The sequence below is a fragment of the Schistocerca cancellata genome, chromosome 2 (genome assembly GCF_023864275.1).
Source record: "Schistocerca cancellata isolate TAMUIC-IGC-003103 chromosome 2, iqSchCanc2.1, whole genome shotgun sequence".
Classification (NCBI taxonomy): domain Eukaryota; kingdom Metazoa; phylum Arthropoda; class Insecta; order Orthoptera; family Acrididae; genus Schistocerca; species Schistocerca cancellata.
The window spans coordinates 395,440,087-395,455,170 of record NC_064627.1 but is presented as its reverse complement, the minus strand read 5'-3'; the positions used below and the strand labels follow the sequence as shown (position 1 = coordinate 395,455,170).

The following is a 15,084-nucleotide window of genomic DNA, read 5'->3' as shown; positions in this document are numbered from 1 at the left end:
CTTATCTTCTCGGCCCGACATTTTTCAAATGGCTGATCCTCAAAGTGTTACGTTTTGAATGAGAGTTATAATGCCCTGTGATTTAAGAAATTCACTGCACATTCTCACACGTAACATAAATCATCTTGCGTGGAAATTTCCTTTGAAAGTAACGCATCTCAAGCCACTATTCGTAATATTTTCTGGTGATCTGTTAGAAATGTAAACAATTGTGACGTCAAACACATCGAATGCACGTTAGTTGTTACGGACGTACTGCATAATCTTCAACCTAAAGCCTTTGACACTTAACGGTGTCAGCAAGCTGGTCTGTGCATTGTGTAAATTACCCATTTTCTATGCAACTAAACTTTTATTTTGGTGTTATTCTCTGATTTGTGTTTCATTGCTGCAATATTATTCAGCAGTAGTGGACTAAAGTTCTTTGTCAGCGTATCAGATCTTACACGTCACACCTACAAAACTTTAACTGAAATCTAAAACAACAAAAAATCCCGGAATTCTAAAAAATTCCCGGGTTTTTCCCGGATTTGTCCCGGATGAAAAAATTCCCGGGTTTTTCCCGGAATTCCTGGGCCGTATACACCCTGAAATTATTTTGGATAAACCACAAGAAACGTAATTCAAAGTAATTGTACATATGATTTATGTTGAGAGAACATGTGTTGGTACATGTGATGGCAAATTATTACACCACAATTATCTTCAGTGCAGTTTTTTACTGTGCTTATAATCAAACAAAGTAATTAACCCTGAACTATAAGTTCACACAATGCTGGATGGGAGTAGGTATTCCACCACTTCGTCTTTCTATGTATTGATGAGTGACATTACTTTTATCAGAAGACACTGCAGTAACTGACAAAAATGCCAGTAGCTATTTCTCTTGTGCATTACTTCACTTTTATGATTTTTTTACCACTGTAACTACTTGAAGAGTATGGACTGTTACAGAGCTACATTTGGAGATGGGGAAAAAAAAGGCAAAGTAAGCAGATTTCTCTGTCAGGAAGTGACTTCTCATAGTTCTTTTTCTCTTTAGGAGATTTTTAGCTCTGGCTTCAAGAGATCGACAGATTTGTTACAAGTTTCACACTTAGATGAAAAAACTAGAAGATATGCAAATCACTGCAGCTGCAAATCAGATCAGTACCTGCCAAAAACAAGTGAAAACATATGTATTGTTATATCACCTGCAGTTTGGCAAAGCACAATGAAGGTATCTGATCTGCACTTATACTGGTCATGCAAATAAATAATTTCTGTTCCATTCTTCACAAAGGCAATGTCCTTACTTCAATTCAGGCAGCTGGAGATATTCTTCTTCTACAACAGTAAAATGAATGATCTAGACAATTATCCCACCCTAGATTAAATGAAATTAGGCCCTTACTTCATTTGCCGCAGAAAAAAAATGGATGCTACTTTATAGACTGTAAGGAAGAATTGTGTTGGTGAAATTTATGACACTGAAAAGATTGGAATTTTGAATGACATCTTTCATGTTCTGTGAATTCAGAAATAGACATACAATACCTACCATAACATATGCCAAAAAAGGCACAAAGTTTAGTTGAGAGTGTAAAGATGTTTGTAAGTATTTACAGATTGTAATTATGCTGATCAAGACTTTCTGAACAACAGACACTGCTTAACAACTGATCATTTTTAAACAACTTCATAGCCAACAAATACATGATGTCTCTTTCAAACTTCCCATATTTCAACGACCCAAGGAAAAAAATCTATAGTAGATATGATAATGAAATTACACCAAATGATACATAGCATCTCAAAGAATTTATATTTTTGCACCAGATATGCCAACAATTGTCACCAGAGTGCAGCACGATTGCATGAAGTGAAAATGACAACTTCACTGCAGAGCACGCAAGCAGTAGTGTGGTTAGCAGCAATAAAATTGCCTGTTACAGTGGAAAGAAATTATCATAGGTTGTACAGATGTAATTCATCTGATGCAAAAACAATTAAGGAATGGTACTGTAAGTTTCTGGTGACTGGACAATCTGGCAGTGCACGTCGTAGAGTTTCAGAGGAGACAGTAGAGGACGTTAGACAAGTGTTTCTCAGAAGCCCATGTAAGTCAATTCAGCAGGCATCTAGGCAATGTAATGTATTCCAAGGAACACTGTATCATGTAGTACACCAGAGTCTTCATTGTTTACAAAGTGCAAATTCTGCTACATCTGATGCTGAATGACAAACAATGCCGACAACAATTTGCTACAGATATGCTACAGTGCAATATCATGAACACCAGCTTCCTGCAATAATGTGTATTCTCAGATGATGCAGTCTTTCATGAACCAAGCATGGTTAATCAGAATAATGCTTGGATTTGGGCCTCACAAAATCTGTATGCTATTACAGAGCATGTCTGTGATAGCCTTAAACTGAACATCTCATGTGGGCCAATGTGTGACAGGATAGATGGACCATTCTTCTTTGGAGAAATGACGGTGAATGGGCCACTGTATCTGGGCATGTTGGAGCAGTTTGTACACTGTCAGATACAAGACTTGCAACCCAACAACATGGAGCTCTACTGCACTGATTAACAACTGTTTTACGTTCCTGAATTCGAAATTTCCCAATTTCTGGACTGGATGAGGAAGACTCATTGTCTGACCACCATGTCCCCCTGACATTATACCGCTCAATTTCTTCTTGTGGGGATCCATAAAGGATGGCGTGTATAGGACCAAAGTGGACGTATTCCTACATTAAGATGTTCTATCACTGATGCGAATGCAACAATGACAGAGTCATGTCACGAAGAACATGGTAAGAAATTGAATATAGACTCAATACTCTTTGTGCTACGAATGGTTCACATGCAGAGATGAACTGATAATTATTAAATAAATTCTCTGACATGCTCTAGTACATGGTGCAATTTCATTATCATATCTACTGCACTTTTTTCCTGGGCCTCTGAAATATGGGAGATTTGAAAGGAACACATTATACTTTTGCCAGCTAAAAGAACAGACTTTTATAACACTGTCACACTGATAAGGAAATCCATGCCAAGAGGAATAATGAACAAGACTTTGAATAAGGAAGATGCTGCTGTGGCATTCTAGTGAGATAAGACACTGCTCACTTCAATATATAACAGCGAAATGACACAAGTAGTAGAAGAGAAGTACATATCTACAAGCAGTTATTCACTACTATGTCATACTATTGTCACAACAGGAAATATTACGAAAATATTTTATTCACCTTTTGGAAACAGCATTGTGGTATTCAAACATTCTCTATTGCAAATATTTAAATTACATATAAAGACTAACAACATCGACCATCACAAAGTACAAGGATATTTTGCAGTGTTATTGTGGTCTTCAGTCCAAACACTGGTTTGATCCAGCTCTATATTCTAGTCTATCCTGTGCAAGCACCTTTATCTCCGCATAACTACTGTAATCGACAGCCATTTGATGCTGCTTGCTGCATAAATGTGTTAGTCTCCATCTGCGATTTTTAACCCCCACATTCCCTTTCATTACAAAATGTTTCATTGATGCCCCACTGTATATCTTACCAATCGACCCCTTCTTCCAGTCAAATTAGGCCACAAATTTCTTTTTCACCACCTGAATTAAGTACCTCACAATTAATTATTTAATCTACACATTTAATTTTCAACATTCTTATATAGCACCACATTTTAAAAGGTTATATTCCCTTCTTGTCTTTTGTAGTTCACATTACTCTTCACATAAGGCTGTACTCTATACAAACACCATCACAAGTGAATTCCTAACACTTAAATTTATATTCAGTGTTAACAAACTTCTCTTTCTCTGGACTGCTTTTCTTGCTATTGACAGTCTGCATTTTATATCCTCTCTACTTTGGCTATTGTCAGTTATCTTGTTGCCAAACAGTGAAACTCACTGATTACTTATAGTGGCTCTTTTCCTCATCTGCTTCATTTGACTACATTCTGTTACTGCTCTTACATGATGCTTGTCATCTCAGAGAGGATTACAATGTCACCAGCAAAACTGCAAATTTTTTATCTCTTCTCTCAAAACTTTAATTCACCTTCCAAAATTGTTCTTGATTCTTTTATTTCTTGTTCAATGCACACATTCAACAACATCGGGGAGAAGCTACACCACTGTCTTCATCTTTTCTCAATAACTGCTTACCTTTCACACCCTTTGACTTATGACTGCACACTGGGTTCCATGCAAGTTGTAGATAATATTTGCACTCACTGTATTTTATCCCAACTTTCTTCAGAATTTCAAAGAGTGTATTTCAGTTAATAATGTCAAAAGCTCTCTCTATATCTATAAGTACTGTAAATGTAATTTGAATTTCTTCAAACTATCTTTTAAGATAAGTCATATGGTTAGTATGCTCTTGCGAGGTCCTACATTTCTCAGCAAACCAAACTGATCTTCCTCAATGTTGGCATTGGGCATTTTATCTACATCTACATATATACTCTGCAAACCATCATGAGGTGCATGGCAGAGTGTAATTCCCATTGTACCAGTTATTGCGTGTCTTCCTGTTCCATTCACATATGGAACATGGGAAAAATGACTGTTTGAATGCCACTATGCAAGCAGTAATTATTCTAATCTTATCATTCTTTTGTACATAATTTGTCAGTATTTTGCAACCATGACTTACTAAATTGTTTCAGTAATACTCACATCTGTCAGCACCTGCCCTCTTTGGAATATGATTTATAAGATTCTTCTTGAAATGAGATATTGAACCTGTCTCACATATGCTGCATACAAGGCAGAATAGTTTTGTCATTGTTGGCTCTCCCAAGGTTCTCAGTAATTTTTAGGGAAAGTCATCTACTCCAGGGAAATCTTTTTGATTTATGTCTTTCAGAGTTCTGTCAAATTCTTCTCTCAATATCATCTCTCCCATTTATTCCCTCTTCTCTTCCCATAACACTGTCTTTAAGTTTGTTTCTCTATGCATACCCTTTTATGTATTCCTTCTGTCTATGAGCCTTCCCTTCTCTGCTTAGTAAAGGTTGCAATCTGAGCTCTTACTATTCATTCAGCTGCTGCCCTCTTCTCCAAACCTCTCTCTAATTTACCTATACTCCGCATTATCTTTCCAATAGGCATACATGCTTCTACAGCCTTGCATTTATTGTCTAACCATTCCAGCTTTGCCAGTTTCCACAATCGCGTATTTCAGATGTCTGTGTTCTCTTTTGTCTGGTTCATTTGCTGCATTTTTATACTTTCTCCTTTTGTTAATTACAGTTTATGATCTTTAAAAGCCAGATGTCCAGAAAAAGCACTGAAATTTGTTTGTCTATAGTATTTTCCTGAGTTCCTGCCACTTACAGGAAGGAAACAGTGTGGCTGTGTGAGACGTCATCATCTTCTTCTGCTCCCCTTTATCCAGCATCAGGCTGGATTGGGACATTTATGATACTTCTACACTTCCCGTTCCAGTCCAGATTCCTTCTTCTTAAACTAGTGTTAACTGACTCTGCTCTGGGCCTCACTCTTGTTCTCAATCATTTGTTTTGTTAGTCTTCTATCTTCCATTCTCTTTAGATGTTCCAACCATTTTAGCCTGTTTTCCTCAACTCTCTCGCTCAGTTTTTCTATTCCAAATTCTTCCCTAACATCTTCATTTAACACTATGTTTCTTCCCATTTTCTGTAACATACTTCTTAGGAATTTCATTTCATTACCTCGGATTCTACTTCCCTCTCTTTTTGTCACTGTCCAGGTTTCTGATGCATATGTCAGGATGAGTGTTAAGTACATCTTGTACCCTCACACACTGGTAAAAGGCATTACTCTGTTGTACCCCTTTGCTAACTTTTACCTCCATTCTTGCATCCTCCACTATGTCACTCCCTAGATATTTAAAGTTAATCCACAATTTCCATATCCTGTCCATTAATATTAATTTGTCCCTTGCATTCTCTGTCTCCTCTGGTTAGCACAAAATTTCTTAATTCTTTTCATTTAAAATGTCTATTTCTTCTTTTACAGCCTTACTGTCGGTTCTCCAAACCAGAATTTCATTGGTAAATAGCAATAACTTCACCTCCCTTCCTCTCTAAGCTTCTTTTGCCTCTTTCACAATTTCATCCAACACAATTATAAAAAATAATGGTGACACCACAATTCCTTGCCTCAAATCAATAGCATTCCTAAACCAATCAGTTATTCCCACTAGTGTCTGGACACACTTGAAGCTTCTGTCTTATATTGCTTGAACAATTCCAGTGGCTTGCTTCCCAGCTCCCTTTCTCTCCAAAGTTTCCTATACCTCTTCTCTGGGAACACTATTGTAATAACCTTGTTGAAAAAAAAACCTGGGTCCACCTGGCTTCGGATGGTAGCACCCTGCGAGGATCTCTTGCCAGGGTAACAGGTGAAGAAATTCAATGGTTTTGAAAGCAGAAGAGAATACAAAAGCTTCAAGGGTGGAAAAAGTAGAATTGTTTTCATATCATACTACCTGTAGTGTCTGTATTCCAGGGGATAATTATTTCCTGTATATATAGTGTCATCAGGTATACTTAAACTTATACTTCATTCAATAAATGTGATATCTGGTATTTAGTTAAGCCTTTTGTTCATTTGTTTGATTGTAAACTTATACCTGAGTTAAAATACAATAACGATAATTTGGATCACTTTTGGCAGCACAAATACTGAGCATGAATTCTGCTACTATTTCTCAGCCCACAGACAAAATACAGGGTAACCCAGAACTCCACTGTCAAAGTTTCACAGGATACCTTCTGAGTATTTAGGTACAGGGACCCATGGTCTTCAGCTGCTTATTACCGACTAATAATGTAACTATGATTTGTTCGATTTGTTATTGCAATCGTCCTTTCTTCTATGAAAATACCTTCTTAAGCCAGTAATATGCAATAACCAAAAAACAAAACACTGAGTAATGCAACAACCCTGTGTTGGTGACCTGTCATTTTAAAACCACATAAGCTGACAAATTCTCAGTGGCAGATCTTCTAAGAACTGTGAGAGAGGATGTTGAATGAATGTTTTGTACATGACTGTTCAGTGTACATAGAAGTGGGTAAGGGACAATCAGAAAATAACTGACAATACCAGCCCATACATTCCCAGCAAACTTCGTTGCTCCTTACATGGCTATTCTTACTGCTGGAAATGTCAACTTCTGTAAATGTGGCCATGCCTGTAAACTACATGCATACTGCATGCATACTGGGGTTTTCTGTACATTGCTGTAGGAACCAATTCACAAATTTCACCCAAAATAGGAAATCCACCAGCTGCAATGACTGCATCTGCTGTGGTGGTCATGGGTGCAATTGTTGTTCATGTAAGACTCTCAGAACAGTTGATTGGCTTGTGATCAGAGCTCACGCAACACACCGACTACTAGAGACAGGACTGTCATCAATGGTGTTTAACACATTCTCTTCGATATTGGTGGTTCTAGCATATCACACACCAATAACTTCCATTAAACATGGAAGGATCCATTATCTCGCAGGTGGCTATGTACAGATGGATAAATATTGTGACATCGTTGCTGCCTCTGCGGAAACAGCTCAGCATAGCATCATCAAGCCACTCTTCCACTGCATTCAGTGAACCCATACAAAAGGTGCACTCTTCATCAGTAAACCTATCCATAGTGCTGCAGTGTATCACAATTAACACATAACTAATAGTGTCAATAACCAAAATTAGGACACAAACAAGCAGTGCTGAATGCAAATTTGAGGGCAACAAGGTTGGGGGCAGGGGCGGGCTGTGGCACTACTTTCGTCAACAGCAGGTACCATGAGTGAAAGAAAACAATGCACACTGGGCATACTGTTGACATTTACATTGTTGTGCACTATTTTCAGTGCAGTACAGACACAATGATACTGGGGGCAAGAAACAAAATGAAATGAAATGCAGTGGCTCTGTAATGAGCTGCCAGAGAATGTGAGTCCCTTATACCAAAATTCTCTAAAGGTATCTGAACAATCTCTGGAAGTTTGTACATGGGGTTCTGATCGACAATGTATGAGATTGTTTGCAACTGAATAACACTACAAGAATAACAACACAGCTTTTAATAAACATGTAACACAAATAGAATGGAATTTTGCATTTTCCCTGTTACAAAATGAAAAGAGGGCTTTTAAACAGATGACATGAGGTATTCCTAATGATTGAATATTCATTGATGTTACACTACACCAAAATTAGAATTATATTAATACCTTCAACTGCAAACGGGCATTGATATATACCAACGGGGACAGGTGAAAATGTGTGCCCCGACTGGGACTCGAACCCGGGATCTCCTGCTTACATGGCAGATGCTGGGCACAGAGGATAGCGTGACTGCAGGGACTATCGCGCGCACGCCTCCCGCGAGACCCACATTCTCACCTTGTATGTCCACACACTAGGTTCGTAGTCAACAACAACAAATTTTCAAGAATGGAAATGGTTGTTTCTTATGTATTTTCACCCCCAAAGCACGAATATGTTATTTGTTGTAGCATTCACAGTTTCAAAAATATGTTTATAAAAAGAAAATCGGTAGATTGCTTAAGAAATGCAACCTATTAAGGCTACCCTCAAGATGTAACTGTCAGAAAGCTTTCCTATTATTAATCTTTTATAACATGGCAACAATGTGTGACTTACTGTCTGTCGCTCCTGAACACCACATTGTTATCAGTCATGAGGAAATGCATTCTTTGTTTGGCTGTGCATTCATGAGTGTGAGTAATGCAAGCTAAATATACCCTGTGCTGTGTTTCATTTTGTTTTAGTGGTGCATTTGTGTCAGTGTCTTTACAATGCCATGGGTATCTTAAAATCACCCAAATAACTTTTGCTTCATCTTTGTTGAGTGTACTATTAAATCAAGCAAACAACATGTGACATCCGTGGTTAAGAAATTGTATGATCTTTATTTCGGGTGATCAGGACCGAAAATGGGCACCGCATACTGTCTGTGTGAACTGTTCATCTCGTCTTTATGATTGAGTGAAGATAAAAGGTAAAGTTGCAATGCCTTTTGCTATTCCAATGATATGGTGAGAACCAACCAGTCTCGTAGATAATTTCTATTTCCACATGGTTAAAACAGCAAGGATGAAGGGCAGGGCTAGAAACATGATCAAGTATCCATTCAACTCACTGTCCAATCTGTACCATACACTTCTTCCTTAACTGTCCCTGTTCCTCCCAACACACACTCATTGGAATTTGATGATAATATTTAGTTTGTGGAGCACTCAACTGCATGATTATAAGTGCCCATACAAATTTTCAATCTTTCCACAGTCCAGTCATGCCACTTTTCACGAATGATGATGAAATTCTGAAGACAACACAAGCACCCAGTTCCCTTGCAGAGATAATCCCCAACCTGGCCGGGAATCGAATCTGGGTTCCCGTGATCCAGAGGTAGCAACTCTAGTCACTAGACCACGAGCTGTGGACATCATTGGAAGTTGAAACCTACGTCAATTCTAGTACAGAGGCGAAGAATGTCAAATTTAATTTCGATTATGAAGAAACGATGCCACATCTCCTGACACAAAATGATCTTGTTTGGAAGCTGAATCTTTCAAAGGCACAAAGTTTAACTTTTGATGATGATGATTGGTTTATGGGGCGCTCAACGGCGTGGTCATCAGCGCCTGTCACATTCCCAATCTGTACACCGTCAAGTCTAGCCACTTTCTTGAATGATGATGGAATGATAAGGACAACAAAAACACCCAGTCCCCAGACAGATAAAATACCCGAGCCAGCCAGGAGTTGTACCTGGGACCCTGTGATCTAGAGGTAGTAATGCTAGCCACAGGACCACGAGCTGTGGATCTAACTTTTGGGTTCACATTTGAAACAGTGGAATTTACTATACAAAGATGCTATGGTGTGTTTCTTTCAATATCGTCAGGTTGCCTTAGCATCATTCTTTGACAAGGAAGACTCATTCCATAACTGCAATGATATGAATGGTCTGTTTAACGCTATGGAAATGAAACATATATCAGCAGAATAGTGACTATTTGTTGGTGGCTCCAAAACTACCCTCAAAGCAGTACTCCTTCACAACATCAATATATATCATCCTGTTCCCACAGCTTATGTCATTATTTTGTAGGAAACATATGGCAGTATGGAACTTTTGTTAAGTAAGATTCAATATAACAGTCACAAGTGGCAAAAATCTGTGCTGTCTTCAAAGTAATTGGGATACTTACATCAGAAGTTCCCTTCACTGAGTGAAGCCAAGGTGAAAGCAGGTGTGTTTGCTGCCCTCAAATTAGACAGCTTATTCATGATCCTGATTTTGTCATAGTTGTGAGCCCTCCTGAACTGGACTTTCAAAAACTGTGTTCCAATTTCTTTGGAAACAAGAGAGCAAACAACAGTGATGTGTTAGCCAACAAACTACTAGAGTCTTACCGTAATCTCGGTTATAAAATGTCACTAAAACTGCGCATTCTTCACTAAAACATGGATTCTTTTCCTGTTGGTGTTCTTGGACAAGTCTCTGATGAACATGGAGAAAGATTTTATCAGACCATATTTATAATGGAACAAGGCCATCAGGAGCAATGTGCAAGAAGTATTACAGCTGACTACTCTTGGACACTACTGTACGATAGTAGCACCACACATAATAGGGGCAGAAAATGCTCAAAAATAATTTAGGTATGTATGAAAACCTGTTTTATTAACATTTCATGTTCTTTGTGTTGATAAATTAGCATCTACAAATGAAATCATATTGCTTAAGCAACACAAAACCAAATACAGTTAGATAAAAACTATACAACTTACACAAAAACTGCGGGTGCTGTGTAAAAACCAAGGCCAGATTTGTGTCCAGCAGGTCAATATATATAAGGATAACCTATTTTGGTGCTCAAAAATTTTACACAGTTTGGTCTGGGAAAATGAAGTATATGATGCATTTGTAGTAAACATCCCTTTTGTGTCTGAAAGACTGTGAGGAGAAATCACTTGTTACAATTATTTAAGAGGAGGAATGAAATTTTTATTCATAGTTGTGACATGGGTTGTCAACTCCATCATGTATCACATCAGTTATGACAAACGAAAACTGATCACAAATAAACCAAAAACTATGCAACACACTGAACCTAGCAAAGCCACAACAGTAATAGCATCAAATGTAACACAATAAATAGTATAGGCATAGTGGTATGCAATACTACAGTTAACCACATAGTAGGAAGCAATCTATCCTATGATCATAGCACAAACTGTATGGCCAGCTTGAACTATACTGTATATAATGTTGATGTAAACTTATGCAAGAAGAATTCTGTTTATAGTCGCTGCGACAAATGTTTGAAAGTTGCAAGATTAATCCGAGCAGGACGCAATGATGTGATTACACTGCTTCCTGTCGTTTTGTTAATATTTTAAGTACAGAAACAACTATAAGATCTGTATCTTCATTATGTATGATGCTCAGTAGATGCACAATTTTCATCAGTACTACAATGCTACTAATGCATGGACCCAAAATCAGTGTCAGACTAAGCCACGGTGCGAGTATCATGCTAGAGAGGATACTAAAGACCACTGCTGTTACATGGCAACCACACTTTACATACACTGTTGAAGAAACTCGTGCAGCTACTGACAAATCATGTTCAAAACTGAAACTATTAATGACCTCATGAAACATTACAAATTCTAACGAAGCAAATGCAAATTTGGAAATTTGTGGTAAGGTCTTATGGGACCAAACTGCTGAGGTCATCGGTCCCTAAGCTTACGCACTACTTAATCTAACTTACTCTACGGACAACACATACACTCATGCCCGAGGGAGGACTCAAACCTCCGACAGGGGGAGCCGCGTGGCCCGTGGCGAGGCACTCTGGACCACGCGGCTACCCCCCATGGCGAAGCAATTGCAGCTTGTGGCAAATCAATGAATGCGACTCCTGCTGCTTCTACGGAAATACCACAGTACATACATAAAATTGCACAATACTGGACCATTAGCAACACCAGTTTGTGTTAACACAGAACAGAAAGCCAGTCACTACTGCAGCAAAATTACATGCTTTCCTTCTTAGCAGATACTAGGAAACCAGTTATTTAGGAATACAGGAGATGACTCACTGAAAGGCAGAAGCACTACATCGTTGAATAGGTACACAAACAAAAGGTTCAGAGCTTTGATAGCTTTCGGAATGAACTTCCATTTTCAAGCTTGTAGGAAAAACATACACACACACACCTGTCACCCTATATTGTGTTCAGTCAACTGCCAACTCTTTTCTTCCCATGGTGAGTGAACTGGGGTGGGGGTGCAGGGTGGGGTGGGGCGGGGATGTAGAGAGGCATGGAGGGAGTTTGTTATGCTCTGCTGGATGTTGTGCCACTGGGTGGTCCACCTTGTTTTTGGCAACAGTTAGGCAGTGGCCATTCATTCTAGCTGACAGCCAGGATGTTGACATACCAATATAAAACGCTGTGCAATGATTGCTGCAACAATGATAAATAACATTGCTGCTTTCACTGGTGGCCCAGCCCCTGATAGGTAAGAAACGCCTGTGACAGGACTGGAGTAGGTGGCGCTGGATGGGTCAGCCACCTGTGAAAGCAGCCATATTATATACCAGCTCTGCTGCAACCACTGCACAGCATTTTACATTGGTATGACAACCAACCATCTGTCAACTAGAACGAATGGCCATCACCAAACTGTTGCCAAAAACAAGGTGGACCACCCAGTGGCACAACATGCAGCACAGCACAACATGTGAGATTTCACTGTCTGTTTCACAATCCTTGACATCTGGATCCTCCCCACCACCACTACCACCATCACCACCAGCTTTTCTGAGCTGCACAAATGAGAGCTATTCTTACAGAACATCCTTCTCTCCCATAGCCTCCCTGGCTTAAACGTAAGTCCCCCCACCCAATATAATGTGTATGTTACACCACCCTCCGTCCCAGCACCCCCACCCAAATCGTGTCAGTTAGTTTTGTGCTGTTATCTTGTGCCCTAGCCTGTGAAATTGAGTGCCAGGCATCTGCCACCTGCGTCATCTATCTGCATCCCTAGGTAGCCCACAGATGGCTCCCCCCTCTTCCATAAGCTACTTGACTCCCCCCCCCCCCCCCGACTCCCTCCTTGCCTCTCTCCATCCCTCAGGCCACCCTACCCTGCACAGCCCCACATCACCCCAGTACACTCACTGTGGTAAAGAGCTGGCAGTTGACTGAGCACAATGTAGGCAGACAGGTGTGTGTGTGTGTGTGTGTGTGTGTGTGTGTGTGTGTGTCGTATGTTTTTTCCTACAAACTTGAAAAAGGAAGTTCATTCTGAAAGCTCGCAAAACTCTGTACCTTTTGTTTGTATACCTACTAACGATGCAGCACTTCTGCCTTTCAGTGAGTCGTTTCCTTTATTCCTAAATAATTTGTAATTCTCAACCAGAACTTTCTGTACATTATGAAACTAGGAAACGATTATTTAAAGTGTGGCAACAACAATATAACATGAGTGAGGAATTAGAATATAATTAGAATACAAACAAAATACTTGACATTGAAGTCTCATACCTTAAGCGATTCTAAGCTTTCATCCAACAGAAATGTTGTGTCATTCATCAACATGTTAACAAATTTTACAAACTGTTTTCCAGATCTGAAACAGTTATGTTCTTTATTAAAAAAAATTTAAGTGCACTATGTTACATAATTATATGAATTCAGTAAATGACAACAGCAAAAGATGAAAATGCCACAAACCTTGACTCATTAATAATTGCTTGGCGATGTAGAGGGTTATCCCACATTCCCTTTAAGATTACACTTATATGATAGCGTATTGTGAATTTGTCATAAAATTCTGAACTGGAACCAGTAGTTTCAACATCTGAAATACACAAAAATAAATCAGGACAAATATCCAGCACACAGGAAAAATGATTTTCCTTTGCAATGGGAAAACTAAAAGTTGAATAACATACACAAATACACAAATTAACAGAAAACAGTTTCAATGTAGCATATGAAAATTATCATCACAAACTGACTACAGATGAATAAATTCCCCTACATCGAGTGGCACACAGAATAATTCTATGAGTCTGGAATCATTACTTACAGCTTACTCACAGGGTAACTTCAAATTGATCGAGCAATAACATTATTTTTATGAATCTGAAGTAGTGATTGTTAAATTAACCACTATATTTATTCACCACATAAGAAACAATAAAGCAAAATTAACACAAAGCTACATATTTATTTTTGTGTTTAAATAATTAATCATAAGTTCTTCAACATGCAAAGTAGCCATCATAAAATAAAATTATTTGGATTAAAGGTCCTTCTCTTAGATTAAAATTTCCAACTTGTGTCCCTCAGTTCCATCTCATCACTGCACAACTTTCATGGTGACTCTGACCATGTTCACTTCTTGTCACATATGATGATATCTAACCCAACAGTTTGTTAAGTAAACACTAAGTGTGGAATGTCACACGAATGCAATAAGTTATCAATTGTCCCTCACAATTCCAAAAATAACAACATGTGCTTATGGTGAAATGTATATTTACATTAGTTTTCTGTGAATTTTCACATAAATGTGGCATGTTTATAATGACTTTTTAAAAGTTAAGGAATTCATTGTGCCTATCGCCTGTTAATATACTAAGCGTGTTATTAGGTTTGTCCTGATGAAATGCTATTTCAGGTCCTTCACATAGGTCAAGTTTCCTTCCCTTCTTCTGTATTTAGTGTTCACTGGACAAACCAACAAGTGGCTGCAGTTGGAAGCAGTGGTGATTGAGAAGATGGCACTCTGATGTCAAGTGGTAGTGTGATAGTATTGAAATAAATGGGAAATTTTACAGTAAGATGAGGTCTTTTGTCTAAATGATTTTATTTTATGACTGACACATTTCATGTTAGAGAAATGATGAGAGTGATTCCTGAAGTGCATAGGTGTGTCAACATTTGTTTATTGTGTAATACAAAAAATCTGCTCACTATGTGGTGGCAGGGGAACACATACATACAAAACGAT

At 38.5% G+C, this 15,084-nt stretch overlaps 1 protein-coding gene across 1 annotated transcript in view; it reads right to left on the bottom strand.

Annotated features, from left to right (window-relative positions):
- The window catches only part of LOC126161816 (ubiquitin conjugation factor E4 B), a 288,976-nt gene that overhangs the window by 122,617 nt on the left and 151,275 nt on the right, over positions 1 to 15,084 (bottom strand). Inside the window, exons 15-16 of the mRNA XM_049917917.1 lie at positions 13,800 to 13,926; positions 13,611 to 13,695 (exon numbers count right to left, since the gene is read on the bottom strand). Of these exons, the coding sequence (XP_049773874.1) occupies positions 13,611 to 13,695; positions 13,800 to 13,926 (212 nt within the window). The remainder of the gene's footprint in view (positions 1 to 13,610; positions 13,696 to 13,799; positions 13,927 to 15,084) is intronic.